Source organism: Dipodomys merriami, unplaced genomic scaffold (assembly GCF_024711535.1).
Source record: "Dipodomys merriami isolate MVZ:Mamm:240054 unplaced genomic scaffold, mDipMer1.0.p SCAF_82, whole genome shotgun sequence".
Classification (NCBI taxonomy): Eukaryota; Metazoa; Chordata; class Mammalia; order Rodentia; family Heteromyidae; genus Dipodomys; species Dipodomys merriami.
Genome location: NW_027206424.1, coordinates 3958102 through 3978383, shown reverse-complemented (window position 1 = coordinate 3978383; position 20282 = coordinate 3958102). Strand labels below are relative to the sequence as shown.

At 58.4% G+C, this 20282-nt stretch overlaps 1 protein-coding gene across 1 annotated transcript; it reads left to right on the top strand.

Moving 5' to 3' along the window:
* The first annotated feature begins 2122 nt into the window (after positions 1–2122).
* Positions 2123–11024, top strand: LOC138819836 (ribosome-binding protein 1-like). The gene is made up of 7 exons (XM_070011402.1): positions 2123–2758; positions 2876–3553; positions 3641–4465; positions 4974–5057; positions 9707–9802; positions 10321–10341; positions 10812–11024. Exons 1-7 carry the CDS (start codon positions 2123–2125, stop codon positions 11022–11024), a joined length of 2553 nt encoding a protein of 850 aa, XP_069867503.1.
* Positions 11025–20282: the final 9258 nt, after the last annotated feature.

Genomic DNA, 20282 nt, shown 5'->3' with positions numbered 1-20282 from the left:
CAAAAGCACAGTGGAAGCTCATGGTCAGATTAATGAAGGCCGGGGTCAGGGAGGCAGGTGGTCCTCAGGCCTGGGCCCCTCCCACGCCCTTGGCCTCCATTCTCTATTCCCTACCCTAGCCACTGTCTATGAAGGGGAGCCCTGGGAAGGTCCCCGAGACTGACCTGGGGCTGCCACCCCAGGGACCAGCCCCACGTCAGAAACCAGGCTCCACGGACCTGGACACAGACCGGCTGTGCAGCCTCGAACAGGAAACCGCCTTCTCTGAGCCTCAGAAGCCCCATCTGGACAGAGCAGAAAGGACACAGGACGGAGCCACAGGCTGTGTGAGAGTTGGCCGACTGCCCTGTGTCCACCCAGGGCTCGAGGCCGGGTCCATCCAAACACTCAGCCCTGAAAACCAAGTAAAATCCCAATGCATGATACAACACTAGTGGACCTCAGGGAAGGGGAAAGTCTGTGACTTTTATGAGGTCCCTGGAGATGTGCGTTTGTTGGGACAGGAAGGAGGACAGAGGGGCGGGGGCTGGGGGAAGGCAACGAGAGTCGCTGGTGAAGACAAAGTTTAGTTTGGGAACACACTGGACTGTAGTGATGACTACACTGCCGCATTGGTGTGTGTGCTGCACACTGAGAAATGAGTGTGGCTGCACACTCTGTTCTATGTATTTACCACAATGGTAAACAAAGCCGGGCATCAGAGGCCCACACCTGTAATCCTAGCTACTCAGGAGGCAGAAATCTGAGGATTGCAGTTTGAAACTAACCCAAGCAGAAATGTTTCTGAGACTCCTATGTCCAGTTAACCAGCAAAAAAGCCAGAAGTAAAGATGTGGCTCAAGTGTTAGGACACCAGCGTTGAGCACGAAAGCTTAGGGACAGCACCCAGGCCTTGAGTTCAAGCCCCAGGATCAGCACAAAAGACAAGACAGTACAGCAGACGTGTGAGTAGGGGAGAGAACAGACATGTGGGGAAAAGTAGACAGAGAGAGGAAGCAGTCTGACAGCGACACGGGTACTAAGCAAGATCTCAGCAAGCCGGGGTTGGGAGCCTGGGGCAGGACCCCAGGAGAAACCAACCACAAGAAATGCTTCCAGAAACATCTTCTTTTCAGAGACTCACCCCCAAGTGAACACACATTCCTGGATGGCCCTAGAGACACGTTCAGAGACCCCACTATTATTTCCTATCTTCGACCAAAACGAGATTCACTGTGTCTGCTTGTTTGACACCTCTTAGAACTTTGCCTTTTATGAGCTCTTCCCACACCATTAACTTTTTTCCAGTGTCAAACATACCATGCTACGGATCAAACGTGTTTCATTTGAACTAATTCATTCCAGGGAATGTTCGGGCTGTTTGCAAGATTTGGAATTGTGCACAGGGACGAGCCACGCATCCCAGGGCACAGAGCTGACACGGTATGTGGGCTCCTCGTTTGGTGCTGCTAAGATGCCCCCTTGGTCCACTGACCATTTCTAAGGAAGTGAACCTTCACTCAGTTAAACCAGCTCAATGGATGCACAGCAAAGTTTCAAAGGGAAGGCGGTGCGGGTAAGATGTGATGCTGCAGTTCAGGAGGTGGGGGACCCCAACTGGGGTGTAAAACACGGAGGTGCTGGAGAGTTGAGCAAGCTGAGTGACCCCAGCCCACAAGGGACTGCCAGGGCCCCACCTCCCAGGCTGTGCAATTGGTTTTAATGGCATCGGTTTGGGGCTGGAAACTGGTAAGGTTCTGTTTTAACTGATGGTCTAGTAGCTGACCCCTGGAATGAATTCTTAATGAGTGTTGTATCTCCAGGCTAGACTCTGTGGGGCTGTGAGCATTTCCTGGGCTGCGGGACCCAGGACCTGAAGCCCAGAAGGACAGAGTAGCCCAGGACGCAGGAGCCCAGGACACAGGAGCTCAGGATGCAGGAGCCCAGGACGCAGGAGCCCAGGATGCAGGAACTCAGGATGCAGGAGCCCAGGACTCAGGAACTCAGGACACAGGAACTCAGGATGCAGGAGCTCAGGACGCAGGAACTCGGGATGCAGGAGCCCAGGATGCAGGAGCCCAGGATGCAGGAGCCCAGGACATAGGAGCCCAGGACTCAGGAGCCCAGGACACAGGAGCTCAGGATGCAGGAGCTCAGGATGCAGGAGCCCAGAACACAGGAGCCCAGGATGCAGGAACTCAGGATGCAGGAGCCAGCCCAGGATGCAGGAGCTCAGGAATCAGGAGCCCAGGATGCAGGAGCTCAGGACTCAGGAGCCCAGGATGCAGGAGCCCAGGACACAGGAGCCCAGGACACAGGAACTCAGGACTCAGGAGTCCGGGACACAGGAGCCCGGGACACAGGACCCTGGGATGCAGGAGCTCGGGATGCAGGAACTCAGGATGCAGGAACCCAGGACTCAGGAGCCCAGGACGCAGGAGCTCAGGACACAGGAGCTCAGGACTCAGGAGCCCAGGATGCAGGAACTCAGGATGCTGGAACTCAGGATGCAGGAACTCAGGATGCAGGAACTCAGGAGGCAGGAACCCAGGACTCAGGAGCCCAGGACACAGGAGCTCAGGACGCAGGAGCCCAGGACTCAGGAGCCCAGGATGCAGGAGCCCAGGACGCAGGAGCCCAGGACTCAGGAGCTCAGGACACAGGAACTCGGGATGCAGGACCTCAGGACGCAGGAGCCCATGATGCAGGAGCCCAGGACACAGGAGCCCAGGACTCAGGAGCCCAGGACGCAGGAGCCCAGGACTCAGGAACTCAGGACGTAGGAGCACAGGACACAGGAGCCCAGGACGCAGGAACTCAGGATGCGGGAGCCCAGGACGCAGGAGCTCAGGACGCAGGAGCTCAGGACTCAGGAGCCTAGGACACCGGAGCTCAGGACACAGGAGCTCAGGACTCAGGAGCCCAGGATGCAGGAGCCCAGGACGCAGGAGCCCAGGACGCAGGAGCTCAGGACACAGGAGCCCAGGACGCAGGAGCCCAGGACGCAGGAGCTCAGGACTCAGGAGCCCAGGATGCAGGAGCCCAGGACACAGGAGCTCAGGACGCAGGAGCCCAGAACTCAGGAGCCCAGGATGCAGGAGCCCAGGACGCAGGAGCCCAGGACGCAGGAGCTCAGGACGCAGGAGCCCAGGACGCAGGAGCCCAGGACGCAGGAGCCCAGGATGCAGGAGCTCAGGACGTAGGAGCCCAGGACGCAGGAGCTCAGGATGCAGGAGCTCAGGACGCAGGAGTCCAGGACGCAGGAGCCCAGGACTCAGGAGTTCAGGACGCAGGAGCTCAGGATGCAGGACCTCAGGATGCAGAAACTCGGGACACAGGAGCCCAGGACGCAGGAGCCCAGGACACAGGAGCCCAGGACACAGGAGCCCAGGACTCAGGAACTCAGGACGTAGGAGCCCAGGACACAGGAGCCCAGGACGCAGGAACTCAGGATGCAGGAGCCCAGGATGCAGGAGCTCAGGATGCAGGAACTCAGGACTCAGGAGCCCAGGACACAGGAGCCCGGGACGCAGGAGCCTGGGACGCAGGAGCTCGGGATGCAGGAACTCAGGATGCAGGAACTCAGGACTTAGGAGCCTAGGACGTAGGAGCTCAGGACTCAGGAGCCTGGGACGCAGGAACTCGGGATGCGGAAACTCAGGACGTAGGAACTCAGGACACAGGAGCCCAGGACACAGGAGCCCAGGATGCAGGAGCTCAGGACGCAGGAGCCCAGGACTCAGGAACTCAGGATGCAGGAGCTCAGGACGCAGGAGCTCAGGACGCAGAAGCCTGGGATGCAGGAGCCCGGGACTCAGGAGCTCAGGATGCAGGAACCCAGGATGCAGGAGCCCAGGATGCAGGAGCCCAGGATGCAGGAGCCCAGGACACAGGAACTCAGGACTCAGAAGCCCAGAACGCAGGAGCTCAGGACACAGGAGCTCAGGACGCAGGAGCCCAGGATGCAGGAGCCCAGGATGCAGGAGCCCAGGATGCAGGAGCTCAGGACGCAGGAGCTCAGGACGCAGGAACTCAGGACTCAGGAGCCCAGGACACAGGAGCCCAGGACGCAGGAGCCCGGGCCACAGGAGCCCGGGCCACAGGAGCCCGGGACACAGGAGCTCGGGACACAGGAGCCCGGGACACAGGAGCCCGGGACGCAGGAACTCAGGATGCAGGAGCTCAGGACTCAGGAGCCCAGGACACAGGAGCCCAGAACGCAGGAGCTCAGGATGCAGGAACTTGGGATGCAGGAGCTCAGGACGCAGGAACTCAGGACTCAGGAGCTCAGGACGCAGGACCTCAGGATGCAGGAGCTTGGGATGCAGGAACTCAGGATGCAAGAGCCCAGGACGCAGGCGCCCAGGATGCAGGAACTCAGAACTCAGAAGCCCAGGATGCAGGAGCTCAGGATGCAGGAGCCCAGGATGCAGGAGCTCAGGAGGGCCGCATCTCTGGCCAGGCAGGGCATAGTCTGGAGGCTCAGGTGCCTCACTGGAAGGCTGATCTGGGGTCCTCGTGCAGTCCCCAAGGTTTGCTTGCCTGCCTGTGTGCCTGGGGGCGTGACCTTGCATCCTCTCCAGTGGACAGGCAGACTCCCCACAAGTCCCCCCAGACCCCACCCTGAGACCCCACCACAGGCCCTGAGACACAAGGGTGACCACTGGACGGGGCTTTCCTCCATTCTTTCAGTCAGTGTCCAAGATTAAGACACTTCCCTGGGCACAGCAAAAAGTGGGGAGAGAGCAAGGAATGACTGGCTAAGGAAGTGAGAGTCCAGGAAGTAGGTAGTTCAGAGAAGAGCTAGTGTCTCCGACGTGTCCAGGCCTTGGGGTTTTAGTACCCAACAAAGTGGCATTTTCAGCTGGCCTACGTGGCCCTCCCTGAGTGGCTTCCCAACTGTGCCGGGATGGCCAGCACAGGACGAGACACGCCTGAGCACTTGGGGGGGGGAGCCACCTGTGCTTCCGGTCCTTCTACCCTGTCTGGGTTAGCTCCCCAGCTCCCCACCACCGTCCCCCGTGGAAGACATCGTGTGGTCCCACTGTGGAAACTGTACTAGGAAAGAAGAATGTGGAGTAAGGCCATGGCCTCCCACACAGGGCTGGAATCTCACAGCCAGAAGGGCCCTACACTAACCAGGACCTCCTGCAGGTCCTGGAAAACTCCTGCCGGTGCTGGAAGCCTGCCGTGGGGCCGAGGTGGAGAAGCCCCGGGGGACTGGTTCATGACTGCTTCGCTCCCCGTGACCTGTCCATTGGAGCCAGTGTGGAATTCTCATGGGGACATGGATCTGCAGACCCGGGCAGGCCCCGCCCCTCACAGTGCTCAGGGCAGCCGTGTAGACTCCCATGTACAAGACTCACAGCCCCGGGGTCTGCCAGCTGTCTGCCAAGGAGCTGGGTGCACTGTCTCCCACAGCCTGGGAGGCAGGAGGAAGGTTTAGCAGGAGGTGGGTGGAGCCTTTGGGACTTATACCATTCTATTCCCAGGGAACCCCTCCTTGATATCCTCGGGGGGGGGTGCTACACCAAAGATTCCTGTGACAATGCCAGGTAATGGAGCCCCCTGTCCTCTGTCGCTCACCTTTCCTCCTTCCATTGGTCCAAATCTCACTAGCCCCGCCCACTGTTCCCAGGGTCTTGGCCCCCCCACACTCCCCAAGGACCCAGGCCAGGGTACAGTGCTCCTACGGCTTCCTCCCACCTTGGGGCCACATTCAGACAGAGAACTTGGGCTATACCAGATGCCCCAGCAGGACGGCTCATCTCAAGCCATTAGCGCATATTTATTGTGAGATCTTAAGCATAGGTCCTTAATTTTGCCAATTAAGTTCCCAACTGCTACGGTAATAGGCGATAGAAAAATCTTTAGTAATAAAAATCAGTAGATTTATGGCAATCGGGGAAACCCCAGGGTGAAAGGGCAAAAGTACTGTCCCTGCTTCCCCAGTGTGGGGCCCCGGCCGGCATGCAGGGGGTATCGGGGTATCTTTGTGCATTTCTCACAGTAACAAGAAATCCTGCTTCTGCATGCTGACCGATTACTTTTACACCAACACAGTCATAACATACTGTCTCTAATGGTTTGTGTGAAGGAAAGGCCCAGGAAGGTCCGAAGGGAGCCTAGGGGGTGGGCCGAGGACAGGGTCGCATGGGGAAGCCCAGATGCCCTGCAGAAGCAGGGAAGACATCCCCGGGGAGCTGCAGCACTGGAGGGCCAGCTCTACTGCTGGGATGAACCCACGAGAGCACCCCTCAAAAGCTGGGGGCACCTGTGGTCCTGACAGATGAGCCCCACCCTCCACCAGACCCGCTGTGGCTCCCAAGGGCAGTCACCAAGCAGACCCACCACCGCCTCGACATCACAGCCTCCAGGCGGTGGACTTCGCGCCCTCCCTCCAGCGCCTCTGCCTGTGCCCCAGCCACAAAATCAATCCTCTCTCTGGTCACAGCATTCACGCGCTCGGCCTGATGACCTTCCAGCCTAGCTCCTGTCCTCCACACTCAACCCCCACGGCTCCCCGCGGGAGCCTGCCGCTCACAGACATCCTCGCTGATGGGGTGGGCTGACCGGTGGCCCCGAAACCCCCAGGGCTGGCAATGTGACCTCACTGGACAAAAGGGTCTTTGCAGAGGTCACTCCATGACGGCTCCCAAGGCGGAGTCAGCCTTCCTGAGTCTTCTAGTCCTTTGGAAAGACGGAACGAGGCAGCGCAGAAGGCCCGTGTTCACGGAGGCAGGGTCTGGCATTCCCTCAGCACCAGGGGTCACCAGAGGAGAGGAGGACAGGCCCACACTACCACGACGGGGGCACAGCCCAGCCCTCACCTGGCTCCCAGAATGTGAGCCGAAGAGTCTGCAACCCCGGTCCTGGTGAGCTGTTATGGCGGCCGGGAACCGACCCAGCAGGCGTGGGCAGCAAACGCCTGTGTGTGCCCTCTCCTGCACCCCCACCCCGCCCCACAAGCACAGGAAGAAACCCCAGAAATAACCAGAAACAACCGCGGTGCCAACGGAGAATACGGGGTCTCCTGGACAGGGGGGCAAGGGGGCTCTGGTAAAGAAAAGGAATCCAAAATCTCAAGGTCTTCAGAGAGACAAAAAAAAAATGAGAGCTTCTTTGTGAAATCCCCAGGTGGAATGTCCAGAATTCCAGGTTCCCAGCCAGGTTTCTGTGCCCTTTGGGTGGCATCAGAGAGCAGCGTGGGGCCTGAATCAGGAGCCGGGCGGGGAGGAGGGGCGGCCTCGCGCTGGCCCGCCCCCGTGTCCCGGTGCTGCCTCTGGGCTGCCTCCTGGTGGCAGTGCCCCAGCCGTCCCCAGGGCCCAGACCGTGGCCTGGGGCGGGGGTCGTCCGCTAAGCCTGTGAACAGCCCCACCCTCTCTGCCAAGTACACCGGGGAGAACCAAAGGTTTCCTGCTGGGTCGCGTTGGGGTTCTTTTCCCAGCAACACCTTTCTATTTTTAAAAAATGTGAATAATTTCAACAAAAGCAGTGATGAAATATGCATGAGCATTTCCCCACAGCTGGGAGAGATGTTTCCAAGGGCTGCAGTGCTGGGAGCCGTTTGATTAGGGTATAATACAACAGAAACAGCACTGCCAAAAGTGTAAATCCAGTAACCACACAGCCCGGGGAACAGTGCTCTGAATCAACAGGACGGGAGACAGCTGGCCCCAGGCCCCTTTCCTGGCTGGAGCCGTGAAAGTATCTTCACGCATGGAGTCGGACACACTACGTCCCAGACACCAGGCCCCTGGCTGACGGCAGCCGCCCTGTCCAGGGACACATGTGTCCCTGTGGCTGGAACAGCTCTGGTTCCTCCCGTGTCACCGTCACCTCCTCCCCGCGCCCTGACCACCAGGCCCCTTGGGGACATCCTTCCTGAGACTGCTAGAAAGTCCCCCGCACCCCAGTCCGGGCTGAGCCTTCGATGAGCAGCCTTGCATCCCTCTCTCGCGCCACTCGCCTCGGAGTTGCTTCTCTTCCCTGGAGTGTGCCTGGCCCGGCAGTGACTTCCCGGGACTCGGTTTCGTTGGAGCTGCAGTGCTTGTGACTGCGCACACGTCCTCGTCTGGCTCTGCAGTAGCCTCCGCCTGGCCCTGGGGGGTGAATGACGGCACGGGGCTCCACATGCTCTCACCCATCCTCCGGCCCTGTGCCCTCACACCCACCTCCTGGCCTGGAGTTCACCTCTGGCTTGCAGCCCAGTTTCCTCCTCCTCATTTGTCACTGGCCCGTGGGGGACCAGGGCAGGGTCTCTCAGCAGACGGAGCCCCTGCCGGCCCAGACACCCCCCCTCACGCCAAGCAACACCGAATTCCCCCAGTGCAATTGTCACCAGCTCCTTTCCCACTGAAGAGCTCACTGAGACTCTTAAGATCATCACCAAAGTACTTCACATACAAAGAGCTGGACGCCCACAGCCCAGCCAACTCCTCCAGGATGTCCACCCCTACTGTAATATGCAGGAAATGGGCAGCACGGATGGACAGGAAACTCTGAGACTGCTAAACAGCTGTTGACTGTATGAGGATGTTAGTCTGACCCCAGCCCAAAGCTGAGTGTCCCACCTTCCTTCTAGTCACAACCAGGGGAGGGAGAGGGGTGCAGGGCAGTTACTGACCATCCATCAGATTGGGAAGGGGTAAATAAACAAAGGCAGATCATACTACAGGGAAGAAAACTCCCTGGGGCAGAGCATGAGCAGGTTTCCAGTCTTCTCCGGTGGAGCCTGCCAGTGCTCCTGGAGAAGGCCCTGCCCCCACCCTCTACAGCCAGGAAGGCCAGGCGCAGAGAAGCCACTGAGGGGGCGTCTAGAGCTGGGATCAGCCTCCAAAGCGAGCTCCCAGCCTCCACCCTGCTCTGGGCCACCCAGGCACCCCTGCAGGCTGAGGGCCTCCTCCACTTGAACCCACAGGGTCAGCTTTCCACCTAAGCATGGAGGGCCACGAGGGTCCAGCCTGCTGTCCCGTCCATGAGGCAGCCTCAGCCCAACTCCACACAGGCCCTGAGGGCCCCCGACACTGACACCAGACACGCGCCTGACGCCTCCCGTTGCAGAAGGTCTCCCCTTAATTCCATGCACCCCTCCTAAGCCAGGGCCTGTAGTTCACATGGCTCTGGTGGGTTCTTCAGTCCCTGACCTTGTACTCTCCCTTCCCCTGGAAAGGTTGTCCTGAGGACTAAACATGACTGGGTACCTCAGGGCCCACAGGGCTTCCTGTCATTGTCACGGTCTCCTCTGTGGCTGAGGGAGATGCTAGTACCCCATGGGGTGTCACTGTCTCTCAGGAGAGAGACAAGCCCTCCCCCCAGGCAGCCCCAGGCCACATGGATGCATAAACGAACAGATGCATGAACGCACATACTCATGGATGCACATACATGAATGCACAGGTTCACAGATGCATGCACACACAGGGGCATGGACACAGACAGACGGATCACAGACACACAGGGGGCATGGACACACAAATGCACAGACACACGGACGCACCGATGCCTGGATGCATGGACACATGGACGCATGGATGGTGGAACCAGGCATGCCCCAAACATAAACACCAACCACTCCCCCACCCCCGAGCTCCCAGGCCAGGCCAGGTCCCACCCACAGGCTCCTCCTGCCAGTCAACCTCTGCACATCTGCTCCGTCTGCCCTGGTGGAAGATGAAGGGCAGGCTGGATGCCCTGTGGGCAGAGGGCAATCTCCGCCTTTGCCCAGTGTGCTGGGACCCTCCAACAAGGACAGACAGGCAGTGCCCAGCAGCTTGACCCCTTCACAGCTGCCTCTCACGTGAGACCCGGGGCCCCTGCGCAGGTGAGCACCAGCACCCTGAACTGAGTCCTCCCCACCCCCACCCCCGCCTGCCTTTTGTAAATGCTACATCTGGCCTGCTGAGTTAATTAACAGAATGAAAATAATGTTAAAAACAAAATGCTAACACCGTGCTCCACCGCATCAGCGAGAGGAAAATAAACCCTTCGAAATTCTGAACAAAGCAGGAACGAACCCATTTATCAGCACCTAATTAAATACCCCGTTTCTTCAGAAAATAAATTTCCATAATTCTTTCTTCAATTAGACCAATTAACTGCTACTTAAGAGTTTTTCTCTTAAAGGTTGTCCCAGTTTGTCACGCTCAGCTCTTGAAGCTAGATGTCCACCATCAATGGCTTTCGAAGGTCTCTGGAACTGTCAGTCTTGTCTGTCTGTCCTCCACCAGTCTGTCTTACCCTTCCTCCCCTCTCTTCTGCCTGACAATGGCTAAGGCCATCTTTGACCTGAGATACCCTAGCAGCTGGCCTAGGGCCAGGCCTGTCCCCTCTGACCTGCAGGGTGACCAGGACACCGTGAAAGTGAGTCCCCATGGACGTAGGACAAAGTACCCCGGAGCACTGCAAGGCCCAGAGAGATCTTTTTTTTTTTTTTTTTGTCGGTCATGGGGCTTGAACTCTGGGCCTCGGTGCTGTCCCTCAGCTCTTCAGCTCAAGGCGAGCGCTCTACCACTTGAGCTACAGCGCCACTTCCGGTTTTCTAGTGGTTTATTGGAGATAGGAGTCTCACGGTCTTTCCTGCCTGGGCTGGCTTTGAACCGCGATTCTCAGATCTCAGCCTCCTGAGTAGCTAGGATTACAGGCGTGAGCCACCGGCGCCCGGCGAGGCCCAGAGAGATCTTGTGAGCTATGCCCCCCTTTAGACCCGTGGAGGCCGTTGCTCTGAGAAAGAAGAGTTGGCGCTCTGGATCCAGACTGGAAGGCCTGGCTCAGATCCCTACCAGGCACCGCACACCGGTCCCCACCTCACAGTCATCATTTCCGGTCTGCAGAACGCTGCCCTCAGTCTGGCTGCAGGGCTCCGGAGCACGCCCCCTGCTGGCCTGCCTCCCCTCCCCCCGCGGCCCCAGGACCTAGTCTACGCCCCAGACATGACCTCAGTGTGGCCCATGAGCACAGAGAGCAGGCCCAGCTGGCAGGCTAGTTTCCTGGTGCCCCTCACCCTCAGCCACCAGCAAGAAAGACTTAGGAACCCATATGGATGAGGATCCTCAAATTGCCAACTTTGATACATCTTTCCAATATCCTAAAACCCTTAATGAAGATGTGCGCAAGATTAAGAGACACAATTAGGAAGAAGGCTCTTTGTTTCCTTCCGAGCAGACTCAGCTGCTTATTGAGCTTATTTATAATACCTTCACATCCTCAAAGTCAAGGAACACGGAGCGAACACAGCACACTAGAGCACATCCCATGTAATTATCTTTGCAGGAAAATGAGGACAAAACCGAGATAAATCTCAAGGCCCATCAGACGATGGAAATCCACAAGAAACAGAGAACACACACACACACACACACCTGGTTTGCTCTATTTCACAAGCAGCGTCCTTTTCTATTGGCTCCTTGAACTCTTCCTGATCTTCAGGTACAGGGCAGTGTCTCCTGACCAGCATTCCTGACATGAATTGACAGTGTTTCACTTCACAATCAGCATCTCTGGAAGATGCAGAAGCAGTTGTCATGTGAGATTCTCAGCGTGCATCCTCAGCCTTAACTGCCAAGCCCAGGGGCCCAGGTGGCAGAGGAGCCTGGTGCTCAAGCATCGTGACCCGCTGGGGTGCGGGGGTAAAGGCCCATGCCCTGCCGCCCCCCCAGGCATGTGGTAAGGCTGGATGCTGGCCACAGAAGCAGCTGTGACTGCCCCCTAGCGGGGAGCCCAGAGCTGGTCAACAGCCCATGCCTGTCACAGCCATCAGCTTCGGAGAGAGGACGTCACTGGTACCCCATGGCCCGTGGCGGCCAGGGGTGTGGAGAGTGCGCAGCTGTGCCTCCTGAGCACAAAAGAGCCTTGGTCAAACCCTCACGGGACACTGGGGCAAGCCAGGAACACTGGACGTCCGGCCCCTGCACGGGATCGGGGTCGGCCAGGCCACCACTGTGTCTGAGCACGGCAAGTCAGAGCGCGCGCAGCGGGGGTCTCACCGTGCCGAGGGGCTTCTGCCTGGTGCGGGGCTGAGCTGGGCCTACCATGGGCACAAGAAGGCAACGGAGCACCAGCCAAGCAACGCGCGCGGCCCACAGAGGGCATCTGGGGACCTCTGCCACGCAGAGCACGGACCCCACAGAAATCACACGGGCAAGGGCGGCTGAGCTACTGGCCTGACCCCGCCAGGCCCTGAGCCGCCTGGGAGAGGAACAGAAGGACAGATGGAAGGAAGGGAGGAGACCCAGAGGAAGAAAGGAAAGATGGCAGGTAGAGAGAAGAGGAAAGGCTGTGGCCAACCAATGGGAAAGAACCGCCCAAAGCTTGAAGAATTAACAGCCCAGGGCTACCCTGCACTTAGGGAATTAAGGCCTTGAACCTGGGTCTCTGGCAGGGATGAAGGGCACCTTCAGCCCTCAAGAACCCCAGCAGGCCGTCACTTCCACAGCCTGCTCAGGTAGACAAGCCAAAGGGTCACCCACATCCGAGGTCAACCACAGAGAACCACGGGCAGCTGCTCTCCCTTCCCTGTCTCTGAGGCCCGGGATCGTACTGGCCTTAAGCTCACCACGTCCTCCATCTGACCACTGTGGATGCGTGGCCTGCTCCCTCCCATGGGCCAGCACTGGGGCTTGAACTCGGGGCCCAGGCACTGACCACAGCTTCCCCGGTACAGCACGGCCTGAACTCCCACCACACACACCGGTTCTCCTGAGCTCAGAGTGTGAAACTAGACATCGTGGGAAATGCCACCCTCGGTGCTCGGAGGTGGTGGGAGCGTCACTGAAATGGACTCCAAGAAATCCAACTAAGAGGTTTTATGGTACTTTATTTCTTGCTTTTTTTCTCCTTTGTAGCTGTTTTCATTTCTATTCCTTTTGTCTGGCATGTAAGTTCATCTGTTTGAGGGAGGGGGCGGGGAAGCACAGAAACGGTGGGACAAAGGTTGAACAAACGCAGCGTGTTGCTCACGAGACGCTACATTGGAAATGAACGATACAAGCTGTGGGGGACGGGGAGGGAGGGTTGGGAAAAAATTAGGAAAGAGGTGACACCGTTCAAAAGGAAATGTACTCATTACCTGATTTACACACCTGTAACCCCTCTGTTCATCACCTTTACATAACATTAAAAATAAGGGAGAGCTTACCTCTAGTTATGACAATACTACAGACCAGATCTTCCGGAAGGCTCCAACAGGCACATGGAAATGCAGGGCATATGCAATTCATCTTAACGTCTGTGTCTGAGCTCACTAGAAATCACTGGAAGGCTCAGAGGCAAAAGCGTGTAAGGACATTAAAGAATGAAGATTCTGGGTAACACTGTCCAAAAAGAGAAATGCACTCATTGCCTGACTCATGAAATGGTAACCCTTCTGTACAACACCTTCATAATAACAATAAAATTATATTTTTTGGGGGGGTCCGGTCATGGGGCCTGAACATCTGGGCTTGGGTGCTGTCCCTCAGCTCTTCAGCTCAAGGCTAGCACTCTACCACTTGAGCCACAGCACCACTTCCAGCTTTTTTTCTTTTTGCTTATGTGGTGCTGGGGAATCAAACCCAGGGCCTCATGCATGCAAGGCAAGCATTCTACCACTGAGCCACCTTCCCAGCCCCTAAAATTATATTTTTAAAAAAAGACTGGTTCCATCCATTTCCCTGAAGATGGCACCCTAATAAGGGAAGTCCAGCCCAGTGGCTGCTGCCTGTGATACTAGCTACTCGGGAGTCTGAGATCTGAGAATCAAGATTCGAAGCCAGAGCAGATAGTAAGTCTATGATACTTATACCTTCAGTTAAACACCAAAAAAAATGGGATGGGGGAAAGGGGTAGTAGGAGAACAACAAAGGAGGAGGTAACAATGCTCGATAAGAAATCTACTCATTGCCTTACTCATGTAACTGTGACCCCTCTGTACAGCATCTTTACAATAAAAAGCCAGTGGTGAAGGTGTGGCTCAAGTGATTGAGCAAAAAAGCTAAAGGACAGTGTCCAGGCCCCGAGTTCAAGCCCCAGGATTGGCATAAAGAGTGAGGGAAGCCAGTCTTGAACAAAAGTCATTTTCTCATTATGCATATGTGAGACCCAAAATATAAACATGTGTGTAATAGACTAAAACACAGTATTTGCACTTGTGACCCCGCTGACACTTCATGGCAGTGTAACAGAAAGAACGCTAAGAAGTAGCAGCACCTCTGGAGTGGGGTGGACAGACGCGGGGAAGGAGGGAGAGGCAGCGAAAAATTCTGTGTTCCTGCATAGAAACAGAACAAGGGACTTCAGTGAGACCATTCTGGGGAGGGAGGAGGATGGGGAGGGAGGTCTCTGATCAAGACACATTGTAGCCACAAATAGACAGGTTAGAATGAAACACCTTGCACAACTAATTGTCACTAATAAAAAGAAAAAAGAAAAAAATAATAATGCGAGGTCTTCCAGTCTCCATGGGAACAAGAGGCAGCCCCTCCCCTGCCGGGAGGCAGCTTCCAGAACACATCTACTCTTTGCTTTCATGGGGAGCTGTTCCCAGCAGCACCTCAGATCTGCCACCGTCCTCCCGCGCAGTCCTCCTCTGCAGTTTGGGAAGCCACGCCCAGAACGTGAACCTAGAGCAGCCCGGCAGTCTCACGGCAGTAGTCCTGGGGTGCGTGGCAGAAATAAATGGGCACCAGAATAAAGCCCCGACTCCAGGCAAAGAAGTGAGCCGCTGTGAGCAAGAGCCTGTGGCAGCAAATGGCAGAATTTGGTTCCCATGAACTCTGGGTGGTAGAATCCTGAAACATAAATACAAAGCCACGTGGCTGAGGGGTGCTGAGGAGGAGGGCCGCCGGCACACAGGCACGGGCGCCCACCGGTCACCGGGGAGAGGCGGCAGAGGGCCGGCCCACCTCGCCCCTCACCTGCAGTCTCATCCTCACGAGCAGGGCCTGCGCCTCCTCCTCTCGTCCCCCAAACCCTGCAGCAATGATTGCAGTGGCAAAGCCAGGGACGAGAGTGAGCAGATACTTTCCCACCGGAAAGACCGACCAGGGTCCACACAGGACCTCCACCCTCAGGCAGCCAAAGCCAACCGTGGGTGGCCATGCCAGGAGAGAGGGTTCCGGCATAAGAAGAAGGGAGAGGCTGTGGCCTCTGTGCCGGGGAGCCAGGCCCCGGGGGGACAGAGCCACGTACCAGCCGGTGATGTAGAATATCACACGAGCTGTCATCAGAGGGGCTGGGGGACAGGGTGGTGAGTAGGTGCCAGGGGCTGAGGGACTGTGGGTAATGAGTGGTTGTCTGGGGCTGCCAGAGGAAGGTCCCCAACGGGCACAGGGTTTCCTGGGTGGTGAACCGTGCTCAGACTGGATAGAAGCAGCGGCTGTACCACATTGCAAGAGTACAACAGACCGCTGAATTGCTGGCTTGAAAAGGGCAACTTCTAGTTACATCATGTCCTTTTCATTGGAAGAAAGAAGACCCGGGGAGCTGGGGAGGCTGAAGTAGGGTGCGCCACACGTGAATGGCCCACTCTCAGGGTGGGAAGCCCAGAGGCGTGGGGAGAGCAGGCGCAGCACAGGAGGCGGCACAGCGGCCTCGCTGCCTGCTGCGCTTTGAACTCGGAACCCTAGTTTTCTTGTATTTGCTCCCTAGTGACCAGGAATCAGACCCATGTGACACTATGCCAAACTACGGGTCTCCCATGACCTTACTTACAGCCCAGTCCGGCCCATGAGGGCACCACCATGCCAGGGTGCCCAGGCTGGCCTAGTCACCTAACATGGTGACAGGCCAGACACCACGGGGAGCAGGACCAGGTGGCCAGGCTCAGAGGTTTCTGAGGGAAATGAGGCTGGGGTCAGGGCCACTGGGTGTGAAAACACTGGCAGCTCGCCCAATGGACCGGTCAGCAGCCAGACTGACCCACCTAAGGGGCATGGAGCCTGCAGAAGGCCTTCGGCCCTGCTGCTGGGGCAGCCGGGGAGGGCGGGGAGTGGGGCAGGGGCAAGAGGGGTGGACGTGAGGAGAGGAGTGGACCAGGGACAGGATGGGTGGATGGGGAGGGGAGGATGAGTAGATCGGGGATAGGAGGGGTGGATGGGAAAGGGAGGAATGGACCAGGGGCAGGAGGGGTGCATGGGGAGAGGAGGAGGAGGAGATCAGGGGCAGGAGGGGTGGATGGGGAGAGGAGGAGGAGCAGATCAAGGACAGGAGGGGTGGATGGGGAGAGGAGGAGGAGCAGATCAAGGACAGGAGGGGTGCATGGGGAGAGGAGGAGGAGTAGATCAGGGGCAGGAGGGGTGGATGGGGAGAGGAGGAGGAGCAGATCAAGGACAGGAGGGGTGCATGGGGAGGGGAGGAGTGGATGGGGTCAGGAGGGGTAGATGGGGAGGGGAGGAAGAAGAAGAGATCAAGGACAGGAGGGGTGCATGGGGAGGGGAGGAGTGGATGGGGTCAGGAGGGATGGATGGGGAGGGGAGGATGAGTAGATCGGGGATAGGAGGGGTGGATGGGAAAGGGAGGAATGGACCAGGGGCAGGAGGGGTGCATGGGGAGAGGAGGAGGAGGAGATAAGGGGCAGGAGGGGTGCATGGGGAGAGGAGGAAGAGTAGATCAGGGGCAGGAGGGGTGCATGGGGAGAGGAGGAGGAGGAGATAAGGGGCAGGAGGGGTGCATGGGGAGGGGAGGAGTGGATGGGGTCAGGAGGGGTGGATGGGGAGAGGAGGAAGAGGAAGAGATCAAGGACAGAAGGGGTGGATGGGGAGGGGAGGAAGAGGAGGAGATCAGGGACAGAAGGGGTAGAAGGGGAGGGGAGGAGTGGATGGGGTCAGGAGGGGTAGAATGTGACAGGCAGAGGTGGGTGGGGGTGGGCAGGGGTGGATGGGTTGAAGAGGCAGAGTTCTAACCCTGAAGCTTAAAGGAATACAAGTACACTCATCTGCAGAGTGTACTTTGTGCAAATCAAGAAACAAGAAGACTGAAAACAAGCTGGGGAGTTCCTCTGATGTTCAAGAAACCGTCTTAAGAAGCTACGGAGCAGAGATGAGAACAGCCCCCCCGGGGGAGAGCGTAAGATCATTTCCCATATTAAAACTGCTTAAGCATTAGGAATGCTGCTTACTCACAGTTATCAACCGGAAAGAGGTCAATTGTGGGGAGTCGGAGATGCCAGGTGGAGTCTGGTGTGTCCTCTGTGACCTTAAGCCTCTGGTTACAAATACATCAGAAGGCCCCAGTCAAAGAGCAGCCCAAAGGGCTGGCATCTGTTATGAGATAAACAGGTTGTGTGGAGTTCTGGAAGGACCTCAGACAAGATACCTTAAGAATACAAGTTCCCTTATGGAACTACAAACTACAAAAGAGTAAAGACCAGTCATTTTGTTCCCTGTATTTTATCCACTTTTAATTCATCATCAAATAGGAAATAGTATATAAAATGTAATTATAAAAAACGTTAAATGGAACCTCCAAGCTGCAAGACCATCAGCCTCCCCTTCCTCACATTCTCTTCCTCCACCTCCTTCTCAGACTGAGATCCTCAGGGCCACCTCCTCCCTCCTCCCCTCCTCACCCCCTCCCTCCTCCCTCCTCACCCCCTCCCTCCTCCCCTCCCTCCTCCCCTCCCTCCTCCCTCCCTCCTCCCCTCCTCACCCCCTCCCTCCTCCCCTCCTCACCCCCTCCCTCCTCCCCTCCTCACCCCCTCCCTCCTCCCCTCCTCACCCCCTCCCTCCTCCCCTCCTCACCCCCTCCCTCCTCCCCTCCTCACCCCCTCCCTCCTTCCCTCCTCACCCCCTCCTTCCTTCCCTCCTTCCCTCCTCCCCTCCTCACCCCCTCCCTCCTCCCCCCCTCACCCCCTCCCTCCTCCCCTCCTCACCCCCTCCCTCCTGCCCTCCTCACACCCTCCCTCCTCCCACCCACTCTCACTACCCAGATCAACCCTCACCTTCTCAGATGGGCCTCCCACTTGCCTACCCTCGTCCCTGTGTACATCCACCTGCCTAGATCTGCCCTCCCTTCCTCAGCTCCCACCCTCACTCCCCGACCCTGCACTGCCCCTCAGATCCCCCTCCTCACCCTCCTCCCTCCTCCCATCCAGCTCAGACCCAGGCCTCCCACTCCTCGGGTTCTATCCCCCTCCTCTCCTCTATAAACACCCCCTGCTGACCCCTGCCCTTCTCCCCGCTCCTCCAGTTCGTGGATTTTGTGTCCTGCTTCCTCAGGACTTGCTCAGGGCTGTTCTCAGTGCTCCCAATCCCAGCACACCTGCTCCTCAGCCCACCCTCTCGCATTGGGCTCAACGCCCACCCCTGCACCGGGGTTCCAGTGTGGGCTCCTTGTGGGCGGGCACCTGCCCTCTCCCTTCTCCTCCCGTCCTGGCATCCTCAGAGGTGGTGTCCCCAGCCATGGCGCCTGCCCCTCTCCAGGATTCGGGGTGAGCTTGCGCACAGGACACGCGGACCTCCACAGGCAGTTTCCTGAAGGCCTTCACTCAGCCTGGGAGGGTCTCAGGTCACAGCCCCGCCCTCCCTGAGCCCCGCTGGAGCCGGGGGCCCTCTGGGGACAGTCTTGTCCCCTGGATACCGTGTCCCCCACGCAGCCAAGTTCTAAGCATGCTCGTCCTCGCGGTCAGCCTCCTGATCGCAGGGGTCATGGAGATGGAGCTGGGCCATCTGGCCACGCCCCCTTTCCACCACCGCCGGCCATCTGTCCCCTGGGAACCATCTCAATGGCTGCTGGGGTCACCGCCTGCTGCCACACCCCTCCACCTCCCATGCCTGGTGCTGAACACCAACGTCTGTGCTTCTGCCTTAGTGGTGCCTCTCCTAGTCTCTCCGGGTGATGGACAGAGAGATGACGAGCCAGATGGATGGACAGACAGACTGGGGATCCCAGGTGGCCCCTCTTCTATCTCTGTGCATCAGCTCCAAGGGTTCTACCCCTGCTCCTGCCCTGCTGGGCCCAGCCCTGCTCAGGGGTCGGGAGGGAGGCTGACCCTCCATGCCAGCTCACAGGAAGAGAGTCCCTTGCTCATTGTCGAAAGGAGCTCACAAGCCAAGGCGGCCTTCGGAGCCACGGGCTCCGGCATGGGCCACGGCGGGGAGGCTCTGCATGGCACAGGCCACAGCAGGGAGGCTCTCCATGGGCTCGGGCCACGGCGAGGAGGCTCTGCATGGCACAGGCCACGGCAGGGAGGCTCTCCATGGGCTCGGGCCACGGCGGGGAGGCTCTGCATGGGCTCGGGCCACGGCGGGGAGGCTCTCCATGGCGCGGGCCACGGCGGGGAGGCTCTGCATGGGCTCGGGCCACGGCGGGGAGGCTCTGCATGGGCTCGGGCCACGGTGAGGAGGCTCTGCATGGGCTCGGGCCACGGCGAGGAGGCTCTGCATGGGCGCGGGCCACGGCGAGGAGGCTCTGCATGGGCTCGGGCCATGGCCTGGCGAGATTGCTGGGTGCACATCCTCTTCCTCCTCTCTCAGCAGCTGCCCTGACCTCTGGGGCCACAGCACATAAGAGCCCCGAGAGCAGCTTGCCCAGGCATCAAAGCAAATGGTGTTCTCGATGTTCCTAATGAAATCATGGGGTCCCGAGGTTTGTGGGAGGAAGTAGGTTAGGAAAGATGGTGCTGGGCTCATCACCCTTTCAAGCACTCTGGGGCACAGCCACGGCTTCAACCCCAGAGTCAGGGCCTCTCACCTCCTGAGCCTCTCCTTCCGCCAGGCCCTGGGCTGGGCCCCAGGCCGTTCTGTCTCCCTGCTCTGGGCCCAGCCTTTCCTCCCGGGGTTGAGCGGACAGCAGGGGACCATCCCAGCACTCCAGCCCTCAGCAGGGTCCCCACACTCACCCCTCACACCTCATTTTCCATGGGATCCCACAGAAGGGCCTACACGAGGCCCAGGCTGCGGCTCTGTGCACATCCACTTGCACAGACGGGAAGGGGGCGGGGGGGGGGGGGGCGAGGCTGCCCTAAGCCCCAGCCAGTGGAGCCAGGGTCACCTCCTGGCACAATCTCTGGAGTCACTGCCTCCTGCCATGGACTCCAGGCAAGATGGCTTCTCCTGAGCAGCTGAGGCTTCCGCATCACCTCCCACCCAGATGTCAGGAGCAAGGAGCCTCTCGGTATCACGGCCCACCGGGGACACCCTTCCTGACTCTCCAGAACCTTCTTGCCCAGGGTCCTGCTACTCAGGCCTCGTTCCACCCCCAAGAGCTGACTTTCTTTTGGGGTACCACTGCCATCTGTGAAGACACCCCTCTTCCCTGCCCCATGGAGGAAGGAGGCTGTGCAGGGCCTTCTCCCTGCCCCCGCCTTGCTCTTCCTTCCCTTCTGCCCC